This window comes from Sprattus sprattus, assembly GCF_963457725.1.
Source record: "Sprattus sprattus genome assembly, chromosome: 8".
In the NCBI taxonomy this organism is placed as follows: Eukaryota; Metazoa; Chordata; class Actinopteri; order Clupeiformes; family Clupeidae; genus Sprattus; species Sprattus sprattus.
Genome location: NC_137927.1, coordinates 18110499 through 18137206, shown reverse-complemented (window position 1 = coordinate 18137206; position 26708 = coordinate 18110499). Strand labels below are relative to the sequence as shown.

Genomic DNA, 26708 nt, shown 5'->3' with positions numbered 1-26708 from the left:
GTCACTACTCTGGTATGGCAATTATTATATCATATCTCTTCATTGTATTGCCATTTAGATCCTCAGTGGTGATAGCCGTGTGACTGTGTGTCAGAGAGTCTAAGTGGATTAGGTTTCCGAAAAGTATGGGTGGAACTGAATTTGAGTGAGTCAGTCTCTTATCAAGGTTTAGCCTTGCCAACAGGAGCTAGGCATCATACATGGCGATGCCTACTTTGAAGTTCAATTCAATATTTGTTCAGCCTCTGGGCTGGGGATGTGCCTTGACGTTTGGTACAAATAAGAAGCAAAGTTATAGGACCAAATCTGATGTACTGGACTAAAATATGATCCCAGCCAGACACTTTTCTTTAGAGGGAATGTTTTCCAAACACTCAAGACAGAATTTTCTTAATGTTCTCTTATCACAAATTGACGAGACATTTATGAATATTTGCACAGTCTCTGTGAGAAATTATTGTTGCATGGCCATCCGTCCTGCCACAGGGCCATCTCTCTTGGATAGGAATACACACAGCTCTGACAATAAATTACAGCCTCTGCTGGCTGGACAGACTGCTGAGGAGACACATTTTATGAATAGAGGATTTCAGCGGAGAAGGTTTTAAAGGAAGGCACTGAGACAAGCTTCTCGTAATAAAAAAGATAATAACTACAGGAAGCATGATTCACCACTGGGGTGAAATACGTTCAGGTTGTTGAGGAGGTGAAGGGTAAGAAAAAAAGGTTTGTCTTCAGTACAGAAAGTGAAGGCCAAGGTGCACTCATTGGCCCTCTGTGCCATGTGTTCCTCCTTTGATGTGTTTCTAATGGAATCCTGCAGTTCTTTTCTCACTGGCTACTGAGGGAGCAGGAAATAGCCTGTGGTCGAAGGTGCCCTGCCAGATCTGGTGGGAGTCGATCCATTTCTGGCAGCCAGCTCAGTTCATGTGTGGCCAGGGCAATGCTGAGACGGCCCTGCTCCAGCGCTTGGCTTGTTGTCTCTGGCCACAGCGTATGGCCGCCATAGACCCTTCCCAGCCCCAGCACACACTGCCTCGGAGAGAGGCCTGAGTTCAGTGTTTTCTCTTCTGTGTGGAGAATCTTGAAGGGGCTTAGCGCTGCACTCCGGCGAGCTTTCACAGATCCTGGAACGGATGTTTCAGGCATATTTTTGAATGTGCTCTGTTATTCCATAGCTGATTGTGTTTTTAAATGTGGCTATAAATGGTGGATGTGTGGATCAAGTTGAGCTAGAAAGGAAGAATTGGATGGACTTTTAATGGCCTATTTAAAGCTACATTTCCAGTAATAGGATCTTAATTTGCATTGGGTTGTTCACAGGATTACAGAATGTTTAATATGTGTCAAAATGTTGTTAAAGGCATCATATTCTACACTTTATTTTAGGGCCATCCTTGGTCAAATTTAGCAGCCTACCTATATTTTGGCGGGTGTGAAATTTAGCTTGGCTGACAGAAATCGGACTTGTCATAACATGGTGATATACAAAAAAAGGAAAAGAAAATAGATCAGTTTAAACCATCACGTAAGGAGCAGGACTCTGCCTTGGTTTTATATAACAGGACATGCATTACATGTGTTTTCATTTCCACATAATTACATTTTATAGTACAGAGCCTCAGTCTGACCTTGGGTTGAATTATGGCACAGGGGGAGTGATGTAAATATGGTTTTGAACAGGTCAGCAGTCGTTACAACTCTTAGAAACACAGATTGCTTGAAACCTGTTAACTGTCCCATGCTTGAAGGATGTATCATAAAGTAGAATGGGTATGTGGGACTCGATGGAGTAACTTTGAGTCCTTCATGAGTCCAGGATATTTCTCCAAGAAAGAGTGTAGCTGTAGTCAGTAGGTCGTCTGGTCAGACGCCGGGCTTGTTAAAACATCCCACCGGCCTCCTAGTGGGCTTTTATGATGGATGGCATGGGTTCACTTCATTCAATGAATTCCTTCAGGGAGCAGTGCCTTCGCCGAGGCCCTTAAAAAACTCCCCAGAAATATTTTGATGGTGTTTGACTTTGTGCTTGATTAATTTGTTTCATTGTGAGAGCCTAATTGTGAGAGAATATGTTTTTATACCTGTAACATTCATTGGCGATGGTTGGTTTTGTGTTTTTAAATGGCGGTGTTTGGTTAATATGTGACTTTGTCACTCCTTTAGTAAATAGGGTGACAAAATGCAGTGGCCTCTCTGACCGCTGGACCAAGCACACAGAGAAAATGCTTGGTTATTTGCCATTGACTTGAGTAAATATGATTCAATTATTCACCACTGTGTCAGCTGTCAGCATTTCTTTCTTTTTTTCCCTCTCTGTTGAAAATAGTCCTACGTATAATCTGTAACTCTGACATGAATTTCACCACAGTCAGAAAAATAGGTACAAACATGCTAAAGGAAATAGTATCTCTTGTGTTGAGCGTAAGGGAACGGTATATCATAAAGCTGTAGTCTCTGACTTAGCCTGTGGGTTCAAAATCTCACAGTTTAGTTTATATTCTGATCCTTGGAGGTGTTGAGTCGTGTGTGAACTGAGGAAACAAGCATTTGTCTGGGAACTGTGGATCTTAAAAACTAAAGTAGCCTAAGGTAGGGCCTGCAGCGATCCAGGTGCTGCCACTCTTCCCCACCCTCCCGCAGTGGGGTGTGAGGCGATCTGTCCCAACCTGCATCCTGGAACACCGGCCTGGCCTGCTCCCAGCCCGTACTCGTTATTCCAGCCGCCACTGTGAGCATCAGATCTCTGCCTCATTCTCACCGAAGCAGCGGCCAAGTCGAGTCAGACTTTCTGGAATCTGGTGCACTCAGGATATTTTGAAACGATTGTGAACTTTTTTGTCTCCTCATATGTGAGGAATCTGAAGATGAGGGCAGTAGAGCCTCTCTCTCTCCACCGCTAGAATTGGTGTGAGGTGTGTGAGTGGGTTATTAGGGGATTTTGTGTGCCTTGTTATGGATTTTAAGGAAGGACAAGACCCACAGCACAGCAGCGTTGTCTCAGAGGATTGGTGAAGGTAGGAGTTGCTTCATCTCTTATAGCCAATGCTTTCCCAGGGCTTTGTGTGTGGGGTCCACATAAAATCTCCCCAAATCACTTTAATTATGTGGAAAAATCCACACATGCATTTTTACTGAGCATTTCTATTTTCTTTGGCTGAAAGTTTGCTTTGATGCTGCCAAAACTATGTCAGATTACTGGGGTTCTTTCCATGGAGTGTTTTATGCGTGGTCAGTGTTACTCATAATGTGAAAGATCTATCCTTGTTTTGAAGTTTCATCTTCCTTCCTTTTCTGAGAAGGGGGCTTTTGAATTTTACGTCCGAGCAAGTACAATGATTTATCTGTTGGCAATCTTGCGTACACACCTGAGGTAACCACTGGTATTCCTCTAATTCCTCTTGCCTAGTGTTCTGTCGACAGGAATCAGGGATTTTTTTAGCAGCACAGAGCATTCAGCTCTTTCATGGTGTTTAATGGACCGATTGGCTATTTTTCCCTGGAAAAGATTCAACAGAAACAATCTTAACCGCCTTGTGGGAATGTTTTTTTTTTTTTCATTTCCTTGTCCTTTGCTCTCATTTCAGGTGCCAGTCTGTTTCCCCTCCTCCCACTCTCTTCTCTTGCAAGGACCAGTGCCATTCCTCATTCAACGCTTGCAAGGACTCTGCTCCGCTGTCCAGGTACACCAAAGCAGACTGCAAACTCCTGAGCCAGCGGAACTGGAGCCAGAAGACCGCCAGCCTCCGCAGCGGTGCCTCTCTCTCCGCGGACTTCGAGTCCCAGAGCCGACTCATCAAGGCTAAGAGCATCAGCTGCCTGGACAAGAGGCTCTCCATCTTCAAACCCAGCCAGAACGACGCAGGTCAGGAGCAGAAGGAGAACCAGCAGCTGCCCGAGGTCAGCCAGGCCAAAGAGGGTGTGAGCGCGGGGCGTCTGAGCGCGGGGCCTCTGAGCTGGAGCACACTTTCCTTGGGGCCTGGCCTCTCCTCCACCTCCTCTGCGGCCAACCTTAGCCACAAGCGCACCCTCTCGCTCAGCCGCACGGGCGTAGGGCCCCCTTCTGCCACTATCCGCAAGAAGATCTCAGAATGGGAGTACCGGCGAGTGGCTCTTCCTAGGATGAGCCTGTGTCTGGAGAAAAGGCCCAGCAGCGAGTGCGTGGGAGGCGGTGGGGACGGCCTCCTACCTTCGCCCTGCAGTGAGAAGACCTTCGACTTCAAGGGTGTGCGGAGGATGAGCACCGCCTTCTCGGAGTGCTCCTACCCAGAGACAGAGGAAGACGAGGCGGTGGCATCGGACAGGGAGTCCGCGGGCCGCTTCCAGAAGAAGCCGGGGAAGACCGAAGCGTCTGGTGTCTTTCTGCGCTCCCTGACGGTGCGCAAGGAAACCTCCGCTGTCCTCACCCGGATACAGAAGATTGAGCAGGCGCTGAAGGACGGTCCAGCTCCATCTCCACCCCAGTATCTTAGCAACTGCTACGGACAGGACAAGGCACGACATAAGTCGTTCACCATTGGTGGTCTTGAGGACTCTGACAGTGCCTGTGCCAGTAAGCGGAGCAGTATTTGCTCCATTGCTACCGAGTCTGACTTCTCGCCAGCATCGAGCAGGCTCTCCAAGCTCAGGCAGAGGTTCAGCATCTGCTCCACCCGATCCGAGAGCCCAGAGCCCCCAGCTGCCAGTCCCGGTGGCACGCCGGTCAACCCCTTGCCCAAACCGAAACGCACCTTTGAGTATGATGCCAACCGCAACCACAAAGGCACAACTCCCAGCAACGGACTACCTCCCTCATGTGAGTCCCCGCCCCCACTGCCCTCCACTCCAGCCCCCTCCCTGTCACGGAACCCAAAGACTGATGGAGGCTCTCCTAAGAAGACCAAGGATAGGTGAGGTCAAATGGCTCCATACCCCTATTGGCAGTCGGCGATAGATTCAATGTGTCTGTTTAAATGTAGAAGGCCTAATTACTCTAGGTGAGCAAATAATAATAATAATAATTTATAATTCATTTTATTTTTAACGCACTCTTCATTCAGAAGAAATCTCAGAGTGCCAATGGTAGAATTGTGTGCTGTCCCTAAATGCTAAGAAATGTATCATCATTGTGGAGCTTCTCCAAAGTTCCATTTAGGGTTAGAAACACAATATGTCCCAAGTCAAATTGATTTATTATCTAGCAGAATGACAGAGCAAAGTCTACAGTTTTAACAGTAAGAACACAGAAAGGGAATACATTTGTTTAGCTCCCTTCAGAGAGCTCCCTCGGAATGTCCAACCATTTATTTGTCTTGGACATGGAAGCATCTCAGACATGTTGTGAGAATGTTGTGACGGGTCAAGATCACAGGCTAAGCATTCACTTTGTTGATGTTGTTGCAGCGATTGAGTTATTGGCTTTTGTCTTTGGCTGCGGGGTAATGTACAGTAGATCGGTTCTGCTGATTTCACAGGCTCTTATGTTACAAAGTGATTTGGTTCCACTCAGTCTGCTCTCTGTTTAGCATTTGATAGTAAGCAGGGATCAGCATTGAGTCTAATATTCATTTTCCCAAGGCTTCGGTGTTTTTCCATATTAAACTATTGTGTTCCTGGCATCCAATTAGGGATATCATGTCATGAAATAGCAACATGTTTTTTTGTTGTGCAGCCTTTTCTTAGTGGATCTGATACATTTAATATGAATACAGACTGGATATGTTTCACTGAAATTAAATGCATTCCAAGCATAGTTTTATTCTTCTCCTGAGTTGCTGTGATAAAAGGCTTGGTTTGTAGCATGTAGGCATCTTTTATTAATTTCTCCATGGCAGCTATCCATTCTCTGGTCAATGAGACACAAGCGACAAGCCACAGATCTCAGTGGAGTACAGTAGAAAGTAATGAAACACAGCTTTTAATATAGAATGTCTTTCAGCCCAAGCGATCCAGCCCAGAAACATAGAACATTTTGCTCCTTCATTTTGCTCCCAAGCGTTGGCTAAAGCCTCTCAATGAGCTTGAAGATGGGCCAAAGCCTAAACAGGCGTACACTGGAGCCACAGATAAAGAGCTCTGATGATTCTCTACACTGTGCAAATCCTCTGAGAAGATCGTCTGATAGCAGCCTGCTGGTGGAGGTTCTAATGGACGAATTGAATTCTCGTCGTGTAGATCTCCTTGGCAATGCGCTGTGCCGCCCGCTGGGTTCCCATGGCATTTTTTGACAACTCTCTGAGTTTGTTTACAGCTCTCGTACCCTGTTAAGATGTGCTTGAGAGAAGCAGTTGTTTAGCCCCAATGTCTGCCTGTGCAGACTGGCCAGACAGTTGTGATGCATGAGCAGGGGATCCTTTAATGTCCTCTGTGCCCCAAGTCCGTGTTTAAAATTCCTGCGGCTGGCGCAGTATCAACTGTTTGGGAGCCACAGGCAGACACTGAACCACTCTATGATATCACAGCACTAATACATGCCTCTATTGCACACACACACACAAGTACACACACACACACACACAGACACACACACACACACACACACACTCACACACACACACAAATACACTCCCATAGACAGATGGAGGACCAATTACACATGGTTTTGTTCATGGGTAAATAAACAGGAAACCGTGGGCCAATCAGAGCACATGTTGCCGTCAGCCTAATTGGGTTGCTATTGCATGTCCACAATGTGTCTGTCTCTCTCTCTTTCCCTTCATTTGAGTCCTCCTCTTAACTGGCTGCCTCAGAGAGAGCTGGTTTGTGTGTGTGGCGGGAGAATGCCTGAGCAGCTTTTATCTGCTCAGGTGGTCCTGCTGATTGCAGCGGGGGAAGGCCAGGGGTGGGGTGTGTGTGTGTGTGTTGGTGAGTGAGCTGACCCAACTGGACCGCTCCTCAACTGTCCGAGCACGTGGCTGAAAGCGTGAGGCCAGCTTGCTTTGTGTCTCACACCATTCCCTCTTATCGTTTTTCTTTATGGGTCGGCACATCTCTTTCCGTCTTTTCTTGCTCACCTAATTAAGGTCTGTCTGCTGTCCATCTTAGGGGATCGTACGAGTCCGAAGACGCTGCGATCCTGCCCTCCTCCCACCCTTCTTCGCCCACTGAGAACGGCACGGCCTCCAGGGGCACTGCCAGTCGCCCCAGCTCTAAAAGCCCTTTAGAGGAAAACGCCTACGAGGACATAGTGGGTAAGAGTCACACACACACACATACTCGCACACACACACACATACGGCCAAACTTCCAAGAATGACAGGCCTCTGTTGTGTTTGTGAGGAGCACGGTCAGAGGGAATTTCAAGGAGCACAGAGGAATTTCAGTCCTTCAGAAAGACTTGTGATGTGCATAAGCCAAACAGCAAACAATAGCCTACAATATGGCGCCAGACAGGACGCCTAGCAATGCCAAGAAACTTAAAATGGTGATTGAGTGTTGGCATGTTTGACATGCCCTATTCAATATTCATACATTTGGATTCTTTTCATAAAGAGGCTCCTATCTGCATAAGGACATATTTTTACAACTATGCACAGTATATGTGACTTTGTTTTTGTTTGTGTTTTTTTCTTAACTTTCAAATGACAGTTTAAAAAAGGATGTACAGTATACTTAGCATCGGAATACTGAATTGCCTGGAGGTATTGACAATGGATGTATGAAAGCCAGAAATAACAGATGGGTTGTATAATTTTGGCCTTCCCTTGCGAAGCGGAATTTCACAGTCATGTTTTAAATTTATGTTGCATCTCCTTCCTATGGGAACAACCTGTATTGGCCAATTGAAATATGTCTGGACCAGCAGAACATTTGTTTTGAATATGTAAAAACAATATTGTTTTAGTCAAGTCAAAAAAGAGAAAAATATGGCCTATTAATTTGTATTGTTGCTATTAGCATTGTTTATTGTTTTATACTAAGAGAGAGTCCACTGCACTCATGATCTAACCCATAATGAAAGCAAACTGTAAATTAAGCAGTAACAAAGTTAGCAGTGGGCTGTGATATTTATATCGTTATTATAATTATAATTTATACTCAGGGCAGAAATGTTCACGCTTTAGAGGGTAAAGAGTGTCTAGTAGTGTAAGCACCTAGCAGAACATTTATTAGAATTTCTAATACAACCATGTAGGAAATAGCTACATAACTCCTCAGTTGGTGTTAAATAAAATGACTCCTTGACCACGACAGCATGTACGGTGCGAATGCTTGTTTCTGTGTGTGCAGGGTGACAGACTGCTGGCATACACTGCTGGACGTTTTTATGTGCAAAATTCCGTCCTACTAGGAAATGAACTGTGGCTGATGTGTAGCGGGTACCCAGAGGAGCCTCACATGTCAACAGGAGGCCTGCATGTCAAGCCCCCACGCCTGCCCTCACACACACACACACACACACACACACACACACACACACACACCGAACACACGCACACACACTGAGGCACATTGGCAAGTCACCCTCAGGGCTAGCTATAAATCCCGGTCTCGCTGAAGGGGCTTGGATGCCAGACCTAATAAAGATGTCTGCTGGGAAAAGGAAAACATTTGTCACATAGTGAGATGAGCCCCTTTTTTCATAACAAATCAGGGAAAAGGGGCGTTAATGTTGTCTCCTCATTTGTGGGGTTAGCGGCTTGTCCCCCTCTCTCTTTCATTCCTGATGAGTCTGAGCTGCGGGGGCTCTGTGTTGGGGCCACGTGTCTCTGTGTGTGTTATTGAGGCTGCTGAGACTGACGCACTGTCTCTGGGACGCTACTGCCCAGCCGTTCCAAGCGGTGCATCAGTCCACGGCAGAGGAGGCACAAGGGTGACTCCACTCTGCACTCCAACAAAGACTCCATTGTTCGCCAAACACCTCCGGTGTGTGTCTGTCTCTGTGTGTGTATGTGTGTGTGTGTGTGTGTGTGTTGTGGGGGGGGGGGGGGGGGGCTGGCGTTGTGGTCGAGCGTTTCAGCGAATGCTGATTAGTTCCAGGGAAATATATTGCCTCTGCGTTCTGGGCGTCTGTCCCCGGCGATTCCGCTCCGGTTTGAAAAAGCTGGCCCCGATCGAGGCATGCAGCGGCGGCTTCCTGCATGACCGAAGCTGCGGTTTTGCAGGTCATATGTTCCATTTTAAAAAGGCAGCCACATGTGTTGGGAGATAAGCCATGTTTCTCCTCTCGTTCCACCTCATGTTTTAGCCTGGAGCCCAGGCCGCCGGCACCCTTCACTTGGGCTCCTGTTAAGGGCTTCAGTCAGCAGCGGTGGCTCTGCTGTGGCCCCTGAAGGCATGTAGCGGTGCAGTGGGTGTAGTAGGTTGGCAGTGATGAAGCCACGATGAGATACCGCCATGATGACACGATGCTTCACTGGGTGTTGTTTACATGGGTTACATGTGATCTGGCCGAGACGAGATGTTTGCTCAGTGACTTGTCAGCAGAGAGGTGCGCGACTGTGTTTTCTGGATCTCGGTAGCAGCGCTGCTGGCCCAGCTAGCTAGCGGAACGGGGAAGTGCTGACAAGAGCAACAGGAAACTTCAGGCACGATTGAGCGGCGAACATGATGCTGGAGACAGAACTAAGTGAGTCTTTGTTTTGACGTTTTTGCAGTTGTGTTATTTTGGAAAAGCTCCGTCAGTGCCACGCGGTAGTAAATCCACAGGCTCAAACGAGGTGAGTTCCAGCTCAGGCTGTTCTTTAGTCGTCACTCCCACTGCTCTACCCTCCTCCAAATGAAAGGAGCTGAGAACTGACGGAAGATCCCAGGCCACAATTGCTGAGTGTTCGCAGGCAGTGCTCTCAGGGCTGGCCCATGTGGCTTTAAACCTGCCCGTCTCTTTTAGGGCCAGATGTGTCGTATGATTAGTGGTGCCACTGAATGTTTACATGACACAAGTCCTGTGCAGCAGGGGAACATTCCCCCCGCCACATGAATGGGCAGTGCCACTGTAATCACTATAAAGTGGACGTCCCTCGGTGGGGATTTTTTATTGGCACAGTAATATGATACCCATATTGTCTGCGCACACAGTCTGCACTCTGTGTCCTCTCGCTTTAAAAGCCTGTTGTATAAACAAAGGCACAATCACAGTGTGTGTGTGTGTCCATGTGTGTGTCTGCGTATGTGTCCATGTGTGTATCCGTGTGTGTTCGTGTGTGTGTCTGTGAGTTTGTCTGTGTGTGTTCGTGTGTGTGTCTGTGTGTGTGTCCATATGTGTGTCCATATGTGTCCCCATGTGTATGTGTGTGTGTGTGTGTGTGTTTTTGTGGCGTGAGTTTGCTAGGTAGGAGTGCCCTCTCTTTCTCTCTCTCTCTCTCTCTATCTCTCTCGCTCTCTCGCCCTCTGTTATTTGGCTCTCTGTAAGCAGAGTCGCTGATTAGTACCCTCCAGCACATCAGCAGGGCTGGCAAACCTGTTATTACCCAGCATGCCTCATTACGCTGCCTTCATGTCAGAGCCATATGGAGCTCTCAGGGGTCATCCCAGCCCTTTTATTGTAATGCTCAGCTGTAATGACACATGAGATCCCCACAGAGCCTCATTCAAAACCCTGACGGGCCGACCTTTTTCTAATGTACAGTTTTACACACAAAACCCAGAGTTGTATAATTCACCACCTTTTTAATGACTTAAAGCTTTCAAGACCGGAGGCATTTGACGCGTCGCGTGCCAAAATGAAGTAGCGGTTTTCCAGCTCGGTGTGTACCAAAGCAGCCCCTTTTCATGATGTCCTCAGGCGTTTTACTGAGCCGAAGTGCAGCTCTGCCCAAGTTCTCATAACCCTCAAGACCCCTGAGAAAAAAAACACCATCACATGCTGAGCGTATGTCAAGATGGACATAGCCTGCAATGTTGCACAAGGTCTTATACAATCTGGTAATTTCCCAAGCACAGCTAGTGCCAGATATGTATGGATATCCCGTTGACCATTTCCTGTCATCAAATGTGTGTGTATGCCATGACATGCCCATAGGGAGACACATCTGTCCTCAGGGACAGGCTTGTTTTGGACTGGACTTGTTTTAAAGTCACGTGTGGCTCTTTCTTTCAACAACTGGTTGCTATGGTTGTAGTTTTCTGCTGTTGGCTTGGATTAAATCTGAACTCCTGAGTCTTTCTGAGAAGACGTCAAAGTTTTGCCGGTAAACTTGTGAGGCAATATAATGACATCATGACATCCCCGTGGATATATTGTGAGAAAGGCTGCAGTTGTGTCTCAGGGCAGGATCCTCCTCCACCGTAGATGGTCTACATGCTCGGACCATGACTCACTACTGACCTGAAGACTTGAAGACTCGGAGCAGCCAGAGTGCTTCGGTCCAAAAGAAACGTTTTTTTTTTTAACCAATAGAGCTGAGCGTTTATTGGGCCAGCACGGCCGAGAGACTGCTCTAGAACATTGCTCCAATGACTCATCGGATTCTGCCCCCGAAGGGTGCCTCTCTCATTCTTTCTCTCCCCACCTCTGCGCTCTATTCTTTCTCTCTCTCTCTCTCTCCGCTCTATTATTTCTCTCTCTCTCTCTCTCCTACTCTCTCTCTCTCTCTCTAGTTATGTCTACGGCCCTATTCTGCCTCTTTCTGTCTCTCTTTCTCTCCTTTAACCACTCAGCCCCTAACAAGGCATTTTTCCTTGTCCTTTATCTGGCAGTTGGTTTCTGTTAGGTCTATGACCAGACCTTTCTCTGTTTCACTCAGAGTCTATGAAGGAGAACCCGTATGAAGATGTGGATCTGAAGGGACGGATTTTGGGTCGAAGGTCTCGGGGGTCACTGAACCAGTTATGGACCTCCCAAGACCGGAAGTTGACTTCTCCTCCCCAGGTAATTAAAGCAGGCTGGTGAATGTTAATACATTGGCCAGCTGATTCGTCTGAGTAAGGACACCAGCTTATTTTCACGTGTTAAAATGTTCAGTGACCTTTAACCTTTAACAGATGAACATGGTATCATGAACTTAGTTTGGGCTCTTCTACACACAGATGGTTACCCGGAACACAAAATGTAGCTTTTAAGCGCCTGTCATGAATGCTATGAACTAACACAGCCAGTGCCATTGGTCCTCCTCAGCTTCCTTCTAAACCAAGCAGTCAGTCCTTACGGCTGCCGGGCCCTGCCGACAGGAAGAGCCACCGGACGTCCCGCCTGGCCAAGCGGCATAGCCACGATGACATGCTGCTCATGCCACACCTGGGTGGGTCGGCCTCCACCTGTGGTCTGTTGGACGACAGCTTGAGCACTGCCAGTGACACCCTAGCATCCCATAGACAGAGGAGGGTACCCAAGGTAGGACTCAACACCCACATTCATGCAGGACCCAGGATTGGATGAGGCAAGACTAGTGTGTCATGATGAATGTGAAAACTATAGAGTACATGACAGATTACAGTTTATGAAAAGGAAAAGAAATAGTCGTTTCCATGAAGAGAACCACGAGGAAGGATACAGCTCAGGATACTGTGGCTCATTCAAACAGTAAGCCAGTGAGAGTAGAGCCTGGGCTCCAGTGTCAATATTAGTTTTGCCTTGTTAATGTTTCTTTTGCTCTGTGATGTCTGCTGTGTAACTGAACTGATTCCCTCTATCCTAGTGGTACTTTTTCCTTTCCTGATGATAACTACCTGTTCATCAGAGTCAAAAGGAACTCATTTGTTTTCTCTTCTTAACTCCTCAATAATAGAGGTCAATCGTGGCTCCTTCCCTAAGGATAACTGTGGAATGCCGCCTTCAGTTTTAACTGTTCTTTTTTTTTTTTTTTTGAACGTCATATCTTACTAAAGGTCATAGCTTTTGAACCACATATGAGTGAGTTTTAATGAATCCAACCCACTTCCTCAGTGTGATCAAAAGCACACTTCTGGAAGCCATTCACCCGGTACCAGCTGGAAAAGCCATTTCTTTAGAACACAAGCAGTTTTATTGGCCCTCTGTCGTTTGTTATTGTAAATTACTCTGGATTCAATTGATGTCATCAACTTTCAAGTACGTCAGGCTTCAGTTATACCTTCTTCCACAGTTGGTGCAGAGGATCAACTCCATCTTCTCCAGCAAGAGAGGCAAGAAGAGGCTGAAGAAGCTCTCCCTGTCCAACATTGAAACTGCATCTCTGAGGGGTAAGCTGCATAGTCACATTGCCTTGACTGAGGACAGAATTCCTCAAGTTTGTGTTGATGACCTCTGTGTTTGAGCAAGTGCTTCATATTCCCCCCTCTCTTTCTTGTTCTCTCTCTCTCCTCTCTCTCTCTTTCTCGCTCTCTCTCATAACAGATGACAATAGTGAGAGTGAGAGTGACTCTGACGACAGGTTCAAAGGTGAGAGGTTAACGCATGCCACTCAAAAGTGCCTTCAGAATGTTGAAGGCCACTGAGGTCTCCCACTGCCATCCTTGTTCCTGTAAAGCAACAGACTGCTAGCTTAGAGTAACTAGCCGCTCATGATCCCGGGATATTTAACTGTCACACAAGCCAATGTTAGGGGAAGGAATTTCTGCAAAGAGAGAATTTCAAAGACTACCTTAGCTTAGTCTAACCTGAATTCAACCTTTTCTGAGTAGGACTTGTCTATGGGGTTTTCCAGCATTAATATTAGCTTGATTCCATAGAGTGTAATCGTGAGGTGAGTTGAATATTCTTGAGAAATGAGACATGGATTTTGGCCTAGAACACATTAACTGTCTTATCTGTTGATCATCTAATTCTCTGTGAGTGATGCTGTTCCTGTCTCCTTCAGCACACACCCAGAGGCTTCTGAAGCTGCAGTCTATGCTGCGGCGGGCGCCCAGCTACCGCACCCTGGAGCTGCAGCTCCTGGAGTGGCAGGAGAGGGAGCTGTTTGAGTACTTTGTGGTGGTCTCCCTCAAGAAGAAGCCCACCAAGAGCTCCTACACCCCCGAGGTCACCTACCAGTTCCCCAAGGTGAGGACCAAGAGGCTCCAGAATTGATAGCTGAGAGGGCTGTAGGCTTACTGAGACAGGCTTAGACTCCAACCTGGAGGCTGTGGGTAATCATCATGATTTAAACCAAGACCCTATACATTTAGTTTTTTAACCACGTCTGTTCCTTGTCTGGGAAACCAGTCCATGGTGTATACAGAACTATTTCAATTTCTCTCTCAGGTTTATAAATAGAGCCAGGGGCAACATATAGAACTATTCCTTTTTATTTTTGAGTGAATTACTACTTGCTGCCACTGAAATGTAAAATAAGCTGAGAGGGCTTTGATTTATGGTAGTTAATGACCCTTGCTGATACTGGCCCAATGTCAGCGAAAGTTAAAATTGGTCCCTGGTGGTAAAAAAGGGTATGTTTTGGTGAGGTTGAACGAGCTTGTGTCATTCTATAGCTGTCATTACGCACACTTTGTTCAAAGCTGAGATCTGGTGATAGCGCAGTGACGGTTTTGTCATCCTTAGGCCAGAGGGGGGTAGGGGTGGGGGGTCGTGGCTCAGGGCTTATTGTCATTAAGTGGTGTAACCAGGAAACCGTTGCCATGGGAGTTAAGTGTTTAGTTACTCAGAGATGGCTTTTTAAGTTATTCAAGATTTGGTTCGGTGATTGAGCCTCGGGGGAGGCCGAGGTATGTCGGCTGCCTGCCAACAGAAAGTCTGACCCAGTGACGTCTTAGAGCCAGGAAAGGAGAAAGGGGACAGACAGTGGTTAGAGTGTGTGTTTGTACTTGTGGTGGGAAAGAGGGGTTTTCGTAGCCTTATCAGACAGAACACCAAGTCATGAATGAGCACTGGAAAAGGAACAGGATACTTATAAAGCACTGCCCACATGAAAGGAGTTGTGGGCAACATGAAGAGACACACAGAGCACCTCTATAAATGTCAAACATGCTGAGAAGAGCATGTGGTGAAGACCTCTTCCTGTATGCAACTCCCAACCCAACTCACCCTGACATGGTCTTTCTATCTCTCTCTGTCTCTCTCTCTCTGTGTTTCTCTGTCTCTCTGTATCTCTCTCTCTCTCTCTCTCTCTCTCTCTCTCTCTCTCTCTGTCTCTCTCTCTCTCTCTCTCTCTCTCTCTCTCTCTCTCTCTCTCTCTCTCTCTCTCTCTCTGTCTCTCTCTCTGTTTCTCCTCTCACAGCTAGAGAGGCCCACCAAGCTGATGAGGGAGGCTGAGCAGAGACTCAAAGCCATCCCTCAGTTCTGTTTCCCTGATGCCAAAGACTGGATCCCTGTGGCTGAGTACAGCAGGTAGAGAGAACACCAACTATGTGACCCCTCAGCCTCTGTAACTACGCTGCTCTCCTTTGCTCTCCTCCTATCTCTCCCTCCCTCTCTCTCTCCCTCTCCCTCTCCCTCCCCATTCTTCTAAAGCTCTCATTTATACTCTCTCCTGGCCTTAAAATGGATAACTTCCTGAGCCAGGTGCACAGAGGTCCAGAGCTATTAACACAGCACAATTTGTATTTTGCCATATCTGAAAGAATTTACATTTAGCATTTGGTTTGTATTGGCTTTACACACGCAGAGTCTGTCGGCGCACAGGAAATGCCTCCAGCGAAACACGTTTCCTCGTCAGCCTTGGCTGGCCCTCCAGCGAGGCTCCACCTGTGTGTAATTGTCTCTGGCTAATAACTTACAAGCTGCGTGTCAAGAATGGCAAATGCCTTGGTGCTGGGGCCACTCACCAGTACCTCTGAGCAGTGCCGAGCGAAAACAGAAAAAGTCTTGCCGTAGGCAGTGTAATTGTGTTAATGCTGGAATGGTACTCAACTTCAAAGAATACAAATAAATAAATTAAGGAATAAGTCATTGGGGCTGTATTCCCTGGTGTCGTGTTTTCCATGCTGTAGGTTAGCTTGGAGATGGCATAAGATCAAGCAGGCTAGTAAATAAGTGTGAGTGGAGTGTGCTCATGTGTTATTTCAGCTGGGGGATGATGCCTTATCTCTCTCTGTAGAGTCCAGGCTGCTTTTAGTAACCCATCTGGCGTAACCTAGCATCTGAGGGCATGGGCTTTGATGATCGCTGCTCTTATGATCTCAATGTGTGTGTGTGTGTGTATGTGTGTGTGTGTGTGTGTGTGTGTGTGTGTGTGTGTGTGTGTGTGTGTGTGTGTGTTTGTGTGTTTGTGTGTGTGTTGTTGAATGAATCGTAGAAATGTGAACACGCCAGCCACAAGATTGATCCATATACTGATTATCATTTAACAAATGCATGCTTATTGAAATTGCTTGAGTCATGTTTAACAAACCTATATAATCTATGCTTGCTGAAAAACTGCTTTAATAGTGAACTATGCTTACATACTGTGTGAAAAGAGGTTTTGAAGTGAACACCTTATGTAGAACAATGTATGTGTTTAAGTGCTGTTATAATTTTGAGTGTCTTTAGAAATGTGCAAGGCAGACAAAAAAGGGAAGTGTCATTTGGGGCCCTGAGTGTCAGGAAATGTGTGGTCAGGTCAGTTGGAGGCGAACACATGCTGTTGGTGAAGATAATGAACACGTGTTTGTTAAAGTATGACATAGAGAAAAAGGCATTGAGCAGTCTAACAAAGTCTATAATGTATGACCTAAAAAGGAAAGGTCTGTGACTTGGGAGGAAGTAGACTGGGGATAAAAAGGGGAGACGCTGTGAGCTTTGAGTCTTTTTGAGCTTGTTTTTTGCTGGAGCTAGTCGACAATAAATCTTTGAGGTACTAATTTATACCACAAACCCGATTCTGACTCCTTCAATGGGGGGGTAACTCCCCCCGCACTTGCTGCACGCCGTACCTTAGTACATCTGCTAAGAACCAGCATCCTGTTTTTGGAACGAGTCACCCGTAAGAGACCGGGACTCCTCTGAAACAGAAACCCTGGCAGCAGTGAGAAAAGGTATGTTTTCCTTCTCTTTCACGATAGAAAGAGAATACGAATAGGTGAACTCGTGAGAGACCTGGGATCCTGTTCGTATCTCGACTAAAACACACTTAAGAAGGAGTTTTGGAGTATGACATGATTTTCCGAACTAGTCAGTACTAAATGTTAGTAACAAAGTGCCGTCTTAGTTAATTGTGAGAGCTGTCGAAAAGGCTCTCGGCGTCGAAAAGCAAACAATTAATTATTTCTAGGAGGTTACTAAAGGATACATTTAACATGGCGCCCAACGTGTCGGCGTATTAAAGTCTGTTAGATACCGGGGTAAATTTCTAACGATAGACATTAATATTCCGTGAGCACGAACTCATGCTGATTTCCGTTCCTAGGATGGGAGTCTGACTTACCACCAGATAGGAAATTCAGACGTACAACTGTAGAGAAGAGTGAATTTGAATACGTGGTAAATCTAGAGCCCGTGTTTAAAGGTTAAAAAAAGGCACTTTTGAGGGATACCGAATTGATCATTCGTGTATTAATAAAGTGCGCTTCTCTCTGACGTGGGGCTATTTACTCTAATGATTGTTAGATACCAGGGTAATTTCTAATAATCGGGATAAGTAGTCCAGGTGCACGAACCCATCTGATTTCTGGTCCTATTGGAGGATAAAAAAAAATCTATGGTTAGTGCTTTTTAGTGTGTGCTGCTAATGCAGGTGGCGATACTAAAGTGTATCCCAGCAGGACAGCCACGGGCAAGGTCCTCCAGGAAGGAGGGCTTTGTATTCAACTAACAAAAACCCAAAGACAGTGAGAATGGATAATGGATCACATTCCAAAAATGCATTGCGTTGTTGTAAGAAAAAGGGAAATCATGTCATATCATCATGTCAAATCTAACTCCTGTGTGTTTGTCGAGGGGAAAATGGTTATTAGTGACAGCTAATAACACAGTGTGTCAGCAAGTGTGGAGGAATCGGTTCTAATTGGAAAAAGCAGCCTCTGGATTGCCAGAGGAAACTTAGGTAACAAAGTACAAGCCTTGCATTTGTTTAGATTGCATTGGATAGATAGATTAATTGAGTTAAGGTTTTGAGTTTTAAGTTTAATACTTTTAGTATTCATTTTAAAAAAGTTTAATGAATTAATTTGAATAAGTTTAATGAATTAATTTAGCTGCGTTGTTTTTTAGTATTTCTTTTTTTAGTTTTTGCTTTTTGTTCTTGTTACACTTTTCAAGCTGTTGTTCTTTGCGAACCAAGTGATTGAAGCAAATTTTGCGGAAGGGGCCAATCCGAGAGTCAGACGGGAGAGGCAAGCTGCTGTGGATGGAAATCCAAGCAGAGCCTCGTCGCTTTACTCACCGGAGTCCCCACTGCATGTTGCGACTGATATAAACCAGGATGAGCAGTTAGCCAATGATTATGGTACTGAGTTAACTGTTACTATACCTCATGATGATGAGATTGGGGCATATGCTATGCCTACTCCTAGAAATAGTCCGGAACCCATTCCGGCAGCCGCTTCCGAGAGAACCGACGATTAACAGTTTTTGAAATGTGACTAGACCCCATGGACGGATTTAGACCGCCTCCTATGTGAGCTGCTGAATTGTATGGTTTGTCATATAATGATAAGCACGTTAACCATAACGCAAAACGACATTAACGACATATAACGATAAGCAAAAGCAAGATAAGACTGTAGGTTTGTCCGCGGTGGAATTCTACACAGAAGTAGCTACGGCTTTCACATGGGGAGCCTTGTGCGAAAATATAGTGATACGATTTCTAGTGCAAAAAGCCAGTCGAGGAACAATACCTACTACAAGCCCTTGCTGCGAAGGAACTAGAGTTTATGCATCCGGGGATGCTAGAGCGAAGAGCGCAGGAGAAAGAGGAGGATAGTGAGGATGAACTGTCTAAACAAAATTAACGATGCAACATAGTTTAAAACGAAACTAAATTTGTTACGAACACGAACAACTGTCCATCGTATTCGAAAAATTATAAATTGACTGAACTGGTGCATGAAACGAATAAAACGAATAAAAACGTTCAAACGAATAAAAACGTTCAAACGAATAAAACGTTCGAGTAAAAACGAATTTTTGCAACATAGTTTACCTTCTTCGAGGCCGATGAGACCTGGAACGCCAACTCCTGTTCGACATAAAAGCCCGGCTAGGAGTCAGGGCCCCATTTGCACAGGGGTCAATGATAATTCAGCCGGAGCCATTAATGCGTTCAGAGGGCGCAGCCCAGTTAGATAGGCCGCTGTGAGATTGAGAGCGAGATGTAAAACAAGTAACTGAAGCAAATTTTGCGGGAGGGGCCAATCCGAGAGACAAGCGGGAGAGGCGAGCTGCTGTGGACAAAAAACCAAGCAAAGCCTCGTCGCTTTACTCTCCGGAGTCCCCGCTGCATGTTGCGCATGATATAACCAAAGAAGAGCCGTCAGCTACTGATTATGGTACTACATTAAGTGTTACTATACCTAATGATGAAGAGATTGGGGCATGTGCTATGCCTACTTGATACAAAGAGAGTTTGGGGCAAAAAACCGATCTCCCATCCTGAATTGGTTTCAGAGCATTGAAGCATATTGAAACCTGATTGGGACTGGGGAGGCCGACCAAGAACCGATGATAAACAGTTTGATAAAGATAGTAGGATTTAGGTCATGTGGTGGCTTAGGCTCTGCTCTGCATGCAAACTGGTGGGGGCAAGAAATAAAAAAATAAAAATAAAAAAAAAAGACAAAGAAAGCCCCGGGGAAACTGTACGAAGTGGCCTGTGAGTTCTGAAATCTCACATGAAAATGATATATGAAATTGATATATATGTAGCCTATATAAATATGACTGCATGTTATTTCTAATGAAATTAAAAGATGGTTTTCTTGCTGAAAATAAAGACGCTTTAGTCCTCAAGAATAATGATTGGGGTGGGATGAGTCATACTGGTCCGAAAGAGAGACTGTGTCTGCAGGCAAATGGACTTTTATTCTGGAGAAAGATGTGCTGGCAAAGAATCGCGGTCTGGAGAACTCCTTGGTGGTCGTGTGGAGAGGACGGGTGCCAATGGGGCTGGTGGCTGGTCGGTTCAAGAGGAGGATGTTGAATGAATCGTAGAAATGTGAACACGCCAGCCACAAGATTGATCCATATACTGATTATCATTTAACAAATGCATGCTTATTGAAATTGCTTGAGTCATGTTTAACAAACCTATATAATCTATGCTTGCTGAAAAACTGCTTTAATAGTGAACTATGCTTACATACTGTGTGAAAAGAGGTTTTGAAGTGAACACCTTATGTAGAACAATGTATGTGTTTAAGTGCTGTTATAATTTTGAGTGTCTTTAGAAATGTGCAAGGCAGACAAAAAAGGGAAGTGTCATTTGGGGCCCTGAGTGTCAGGAAATGTGTGGTCAGGTCAGTTGGAGGCGAACACATGCTGTTGGTGAAGATAATGAACACGTGTTTGTTAAAGTATGACATAGAGAAAAAGGCATTGAGCAGTCTAACAAAGTCTATAATGTATGACCTAAAAAGGAAAGGTCTGTGACTTGGGAGGAAGTAGACTGGGGATAAAAAGGGGAGACGCTGTGAGCTTTGAGTCTTTTTGAGCTTGTTTTTTGCTGGAGCTAGTCGACAATAAATCTTTGAGGTACTAATTTATACCACAAACCCGATTCTGACTCCTTCAATGGGGGGGTAACTCCCCCCGCACTTGCTGCACGCCGTACCTTAGTACATCTGCTAAGAACCAGCATCCTGTTTTTGGAACGAGTCACCCGTAAGAGACCGGGACTCCTCTGAAACAGAAACCCTGGCAGCAGTGAGAAAAGGTATGTTTTCCTTCTCTTTCACGATAGAAAGAGAATACGAATAGGTGAACTCGTGAGAGACCTGGGATCCTGTTCGTATCTCGACTAAAACACACTTAAGAAGGAGTTTTGGAGTATGACATGATTTTCCGAACTAGTCAGTACTAAATGTTAGTAACAAAGTGCCGTCTTAGTTAATTGTGAGAGCTGTCGAAAAGGCTCTCGGCGTCGAAAAGCAAACAATTAATTATTTCTAGGAGGTTACTAAAGGATACATTTAACAGTGTGTGTGTGTCTGTGTCTGTGTCTGTGTCTGTGTCTGTGTCTCGGTGTGTGTGTGTCTGTGTGTTTTACAGTGAGACCTTCTCCTTCATGCTGACTGGTGAAGATGGCAGCAGGCGGTTTGGCTACTGCAGGCGACTCTTGGTAAGCCTTTTGACTCCTGGGTCATCATCATCACAGCAGTAGGAGGGTGGTGAGGGACACAGGGTTAATTGCCCAAACACGCGTTAGCCGTGGTTGTTTCAACTCTTGTAAGAACCCCACACATTGCGTCACATAGGTCCTTGTATTGTAATTACAAAGTGAGAGGGAGAATGTAAATTGCGTTTTAATGGCCGACCAGCTGTCTGCTTGTAAGTAAAAGAGTTTGGTTATTTCGTCCCCCAGTCGAGGGGGGACGACTGCTTGTAAACACGACTCCTTCTGTTTTAATGAGACTTTCTCAGGGAAAAACTGAAAGAACAGAAACCATGATATGTTTGTCATGTGGAGAATGAAACTCTGCTCTATGTTTTGTCTTGCTTTTGAAGTTTTTCTTTTTTTTTCCCTGAAATGTCAAATCCGTGCTTTTGGCTAGCGTTCGGTTTAGTTTTTCCTGTGTGGTGTTATGTTCTGTAGTATGACGAAAATGAGAAGGGTTTGGCCTCATTTGTGTCTCTTTCTCTTCTCCCTCTCTTCTCTCTCTCTCTCTCTTCTCTCTCTCTCTTCTCTCTCTCTCTCCTCTCTTCTCTCTCTCTCTCTCTTCTTTCTTTTCTCTCTTCTCTCTTCTCTCTCTCGTCCTAAAGTTCCCGCTTTTAAAAGTGTGTACACGACCCTTTGTGTTGTATATTGTGTATTTCGATACGCTTGTCTGTAATGTTCTCTGTATATGACCGAGGGAGAAGGGGGGTAGAGGGTGAGGGGGGGGCAGTGGTCTGGTGTAGCCTGACTCTTTCACGCTAGAAGGTATTAAGTTGCTCCCTGATGACTTGGGAGAATGAGGAGGTGCCTGTGCTTTGCTCTCTGTTCTGCTCCCTGCTCTGCTCCCTGCCTGGAGGAGGTCCAAGGGCTGGCATGTGGGAAGCATTCCTAAGGATTTTAACCAAGCTCCACATGCTTGATTTAATCATCCATTTGGAAAAAGCAGTGGAAGAAAATTGCATACCTAATATGGACAAGTGGATTGGGGATTGTGCGTGTGTGTGTGTGTGTGTGTGACTATGTGTGCTTGCGCAAATAAGGGTGAGTGTGTGTGCACGCATGCATTTGCCGTGCCAGTGTAGATGTGTGTGAACATGTGTGAATGTGTTTGTGTGTGTGTATGTATGTGTGGTTGGCTTCAAAAAAGTGAGGTCTGCGATTGTTTAGTGGGCCGAACGTGGTTAATCATTAATGCTCTGTGTGCACCTGTGTTTAGTTAGCAGTGGGAAGTGTCTCAACGGATTGGAAACCTTCACATTTATAAGTCTGCAACCGGATTGTTATCTTTCTAAATTAGGCTACAGCAGAAAAAAAGGATGTTTATAGTTGAGAAGCTCTCATTGAAAACAGTTGCTATGTGCCAGTCATTTTAATAGGATTATTTCATTAGTATACTTGATGACTGACAGTTCTCACCTACTATTTTCAAAAGAAAAAAATACCCTTTAGTGAAACCTAGTGTAATTGAAGCCCTACTAATGCAGAAACCATTCAGCACCTTTCACCTCAGTCTCCTGACTGATTTTAGGGGTGCATGAGTCACAGCCAAGTGTGTCTTTTCATCAGCTTATATGTCAGCGCTTAGGATTAGGACACACACCTGTGACTTCATGTTTTGTGAAGTGTCTGTCTTGCCACAAAAGTCTCCTTACTGAGGCCCTTTACTCACCACCGCCCCCACCCCCACACCCGCCCTACACCAGCCCTACACTTCCAAGTCATGAGTGTGGCGGCTCTTCATCTCTCTCTCTCTCCCTCCCTTTGCAGCCGAGCGGAAAGGGGCCTCGCCTGCCTGAGGTCTACTGCGTCATCAGCAGGCTAGGCTGTTTCGACCTGTTCTCCAAGGTGAGCTCATCTCCCCGTCTCTTGCTATCACCGTGTGCCACCAAGCCTTCCTGGCATCGGCGCGGTGATGCCAACGCATGTCATCACAGTCTGGATACTCCAGCCGGAGGGGAAGGAGAGGGGCTGGGAATGTGATGGGCCGCTGGCTCTTCCTGAAGTCGTGCCAGTGGTGGCATTCAGAGGGCCATTGTCCAACATAATCTCTTACCATAAACGAAGATTTTCCACACTAATTGTTTCCTTCACTTTCACCTCGCTTGTTGTAGCAAGCAACAGAGAGGTCTTTGTGCTCCTGAGCTTTCTGCTCGTGTCTTTCCCTCGACAGATCTGCCTTTCGGAAGAGCATACTTTTTAGTAGAGGCAGGCAAGCGCAGGAGATGCCAGGAAAGTAAGAGAAGTGAGAGAGATAGTAAGAGCAAAAGTGATTTGAGGAGAGATTTACAGTCTGTCTGTGAGAAAATTAGAAACGAAGAGGGAGGAAAATTGATTATACCAGGGAAGATGAAACCTAGCTGATGAAAAAGAAATGTGAGGCTGATATCTTACACTCAGATTTGCAAGCGCAGCTCCTGGCCTCCCTTTGTTGTGCAAGGCCCTCATTTTAAGGGGCCTGTGAAAGTGAGATGAGAAAAGTGATCTGAAATGGAGGAATGAGACATTCTTCTCTGAAAAACCTTTGAAAACCTTACCTAATTAACATGACAGAACAGGGGGGATTTTTTTGGAGGGTTCTGCTTTCACTGGCGCAGCATGTGGGTGTGGGTTTGTGTGTGTGTATGAAATAGAAAGTGTGTGTGAGAGAGACAATGAGAGGGTGTCTGTGTGAGTGTGAGAAAAGAGAAAGAGAGAGAGAGAGAGAAGTGGAGTTGAGTGGAATGGAATGGAATAAAAAGGAGATGATATCATGTGACCTGTAATGTGAATTTTCTCTCCAATTACCTTTCCAGACGTCAGGGCCCAAACACACTCAGCTGCACGGTGAGCAGGGGGGAATTTCACCTCACCTCACCATATCCAACTCACAGCCAGACACCCATCCACTCTGCCCCTCTGTTTCAGCAGCTTACCGCATTAGGATAAGTGACAGACAGCAAAGGCCTGAGACTTGAGAAATGCTAGCTTGTAACTGCTCCAGTATGTGTGACAAAAGATCTGTCTGACGGAGCCAAGCTCAGCGCCGCTCTTGAGATGAAGTGGGGTTTTTCGCTCAGTCTTTTCCAGAGCGCTGCATATATTCTGTTCAGCAGCGAGATGTTGAGTTGTGGTGGATGATAGTGATAACCCTCCCTCCCTCTCTGTGTGTGATGGGTAGATCCTGGATGAGGTGGAGAGGCGCAGGGAAATCTCGGCTGCTCTGGTGTACCCCTTCATGAGGAGCCTGATGGAGTCGCCTTTCCCCGCACCGGGGAAGACCATCAAAGTCAAAACCTTCTTGCCTGGAGCAGGAAATGAGGTATTCCTATATAGCGTGCACCACACCCTTCAAGTATTAAACCTGAGACGGTTTTGGAGGAGCCAGTTTCTGGCCCTGAGGGTTGAGTCTGATTGGGAAAGCAGCAGAGCTTTGTGATGACGTGTGAATTCACGTGCGTGTTTGTTCTCCCATGCAGGTGATTGAGTTGCGGCGGCCCATGGACTCTCGGCTGGAACACGTGGACTTTGACAGCCTGTTCGGCTGCCTGGGCGTGAGGCAGGTGGTGCGCGTGTTCGCCTCCCTGCTGCTGGAACGGAGGGTGATCTTCGTGGCGGACAAGCTCAGGTAGGGGTGCATGGATCATCTGTGATCTGTGGGTGATCTTTGTGGCGGACCAGCTCAGTTAGGGGTGCATGGATCATCTGTGTCTGTGGCTGTACAGATGTACTGATTACAGTGTGGCCATATTTGTTCATGTGTGATTGCATTCTCATTTCACCTACAGTCTCATTCAAAGGTTTGAAATTGTGGGATAGTGTAAAGACATTGAAAGACAGAAGTCCAGCAAGTCAATTTTTAGTTGGTTTTACAGAGTTTTACATTTGGTCTGATATAAGACTGAAGGAATCTGTCTGCTTTCGTGTCCCAAATGAAAGCCTAAACTATGATGCTGCAAGTGCCCTTCTCTCAGAAATAAGATATAGCCATGAAGAAAGCTGAGCCTATGCTGAAACTAAAGAACTGTCTGTTTGGTGTCCCAATGACTACTGTTGCTCTTATGGAAAGAGAGAACATCTGCGTCTGTTCTGAACATCATTACGCAGAATGCCGACTGTGAAGCGATTTAAATCTACACATAGTACATAGGTTAAATTGTGGGTGCTATTTATAAATAGAAGCTGCGCTATGCAGAATCAGGCTGCAGCTCATAGCCATAAATGGTCAAATCACCTCCCAGAATGCTCAGTGCTTATAGTGCACAGTGGCCACCACAAGCAGCTATTTCTGTCTAGATTTACAGCAGATGTTCCCAATAATACTCCTCCATAGTCATTGCTAATGTCCAGTGTCACTTCCCTTTGTTCCTTCACTCATTCAAAGCAGCATACAGCATTCATACAAACAGCATCTGTCTCTGCTGAGAGGAGGATTTATCTCATGGCCTCATACATTTTCCCCTTTCAATGATTGAGTTCATTGTGGCTGTGGTTTGACTGTTTTCGTCCCTTCCTCTCTGTTTTTTTTTTTTAATTCAGAAAAAGGCCCTTCCTTAGTGATAATCGCTGTCTTTTTCTGGAGAAGAGGGTCAGCCACAATTCCCGAGCGATAAATTAGGGACAGCCAAAAATCCTCAATGGCATATTTACCAGGATACATGGGGTATCACCACTAGACTGCCAGTGCATTTTTTGGCTCAGCCGATCTCCGTATGGCTTCATGCACTGTCCGCAGTGTTTGTCATCCGCCCAATCCTAATAGCAGCCTTTCACTGTGGTTTTCCTCTCGCAGTAGTACAGTAGAGGCCCAATAGCTTTGCCGCACACACCCACACACACAGCTACCCACACACACACACACACACACACACACACACAGGGAGCTGTTAAATCAATCAGGAGGAACCATCTCCGACCACACCCTCCTCTGTTCCTCTGCCCAGTCCACGTTTGAAAATGAAACTCCTTCTCCACCCCCTGCGAGTGCCTGCCTCTCTGGGTGCAGAAGTGGGTCAGAGCTCTGCCAAGGGCCCGTCCCAGGACGCAGGACCAGGGCGGATAAGATGGAAGGGACCCCAGGGGCCTCCTGGCGGTCACAGAACCCTGCAGGGCCAGCGCAGGGTCGTTAGTGAGCGGGTATTTGTGAAATGCTAATCTCCAAAAATCAGAGGACAGTTTAAACAAACAGCAGCAGGGGACCTGGGGCGGACTGTGACGAAAAGAGGAAAGAATGCACTTCCTGTGTGTGTGTGTGTGTGTGTGTGTGTGTGTGTGTGTGTGTGTGTGTGTGTGTGTGTGAGATCTGTTGTCTCCCTGTAACTGCTTGACTGATAGTCATTTTCACTCCCTGGGTCGGAATCACAGTCCAGTCAGGGCCATTACTCTTTTCTTTATGTTCTTGAAAGATGGATTCTACATTGTGCAGTAAGATTCGGCATGATGACCATCAACAGCCTTCTGTTACATCAACATAGCATTAACATTGATATCTCATTCGGTGTTTAGTAATTGATTATCTCTTGATAGACATGATTACCAGTGGCCTTGTGGGCTTGTTGAGAGCGTTTTGCTATGCAGGACTCTGAAAAGGTCAAAACAACCTGATGTTCTCTGAGGATTACATTCAGGAAACGAGCCCATCCCCTCTCTTTGTTTTTGATGGCC

The 26708-nt window shown here is 46.0% G+C and overlaps 1 protein-coding gene across 3 annotated transcripts in view; it reads left to right on the top strand.

Annotated features, from left to right (window-relative positions):
* dennd2b (DENN domain containing 2B) overlaps nucleotides 1-26708 on the top strand; it is a 49238-nt gene that overhangs the window by 13392 nt on the left and 9138 nt on the right. For all 3 annotated transcript variants that reach the window (XM_080843615.1, XM_080843616.1, XM_080843614.1), the window contains exons 3-14: nucleotides 3588-4889; nucleotides 7024-7169; nucleotides 11664-11788; nucleotides 12035-12250; nucleotides 12981-13077; nucleotides 13232-13276; nucleotides 13695-13879; nucleotides 15054-15163; nucleotides 20963-21032; nucleotides 22836-22913; nucleotides 24226-24366; nucleotides 24524-24672. In XM_080843615.1, coding sequence (XP_080699741.1) covers nucleotides 3588-4889; nucleotides 7024-7169; nucleotides 11664-11788; nucleotides 12035-12250; nucleotides 12981-13077; nucleotides 13232-13276; nucleotides 13695-13879; nucleotides 15054-15163; nucleotides 20963-21032; nucleotides 22836-22913; nucleotides 24226-24366; nucleotides 24524-24672 — 2664 coding nt within the window. The remainder of the gene's footprint in view (nucleotides 1-3587; nucleotides 4890-7023; nucleotides 7170-11663; nucleotides 11789-12034; nucleotides 12251-12980; nucleotides 13078-13231; nucleotides 13277-13694; nucleotides 13880-15053; nucleotides 15164-20962; nucleotides 21033-22835; nucleotides 22914-24225; nucleotides 24367-24523; nucleotides 24673-26708) is intronic.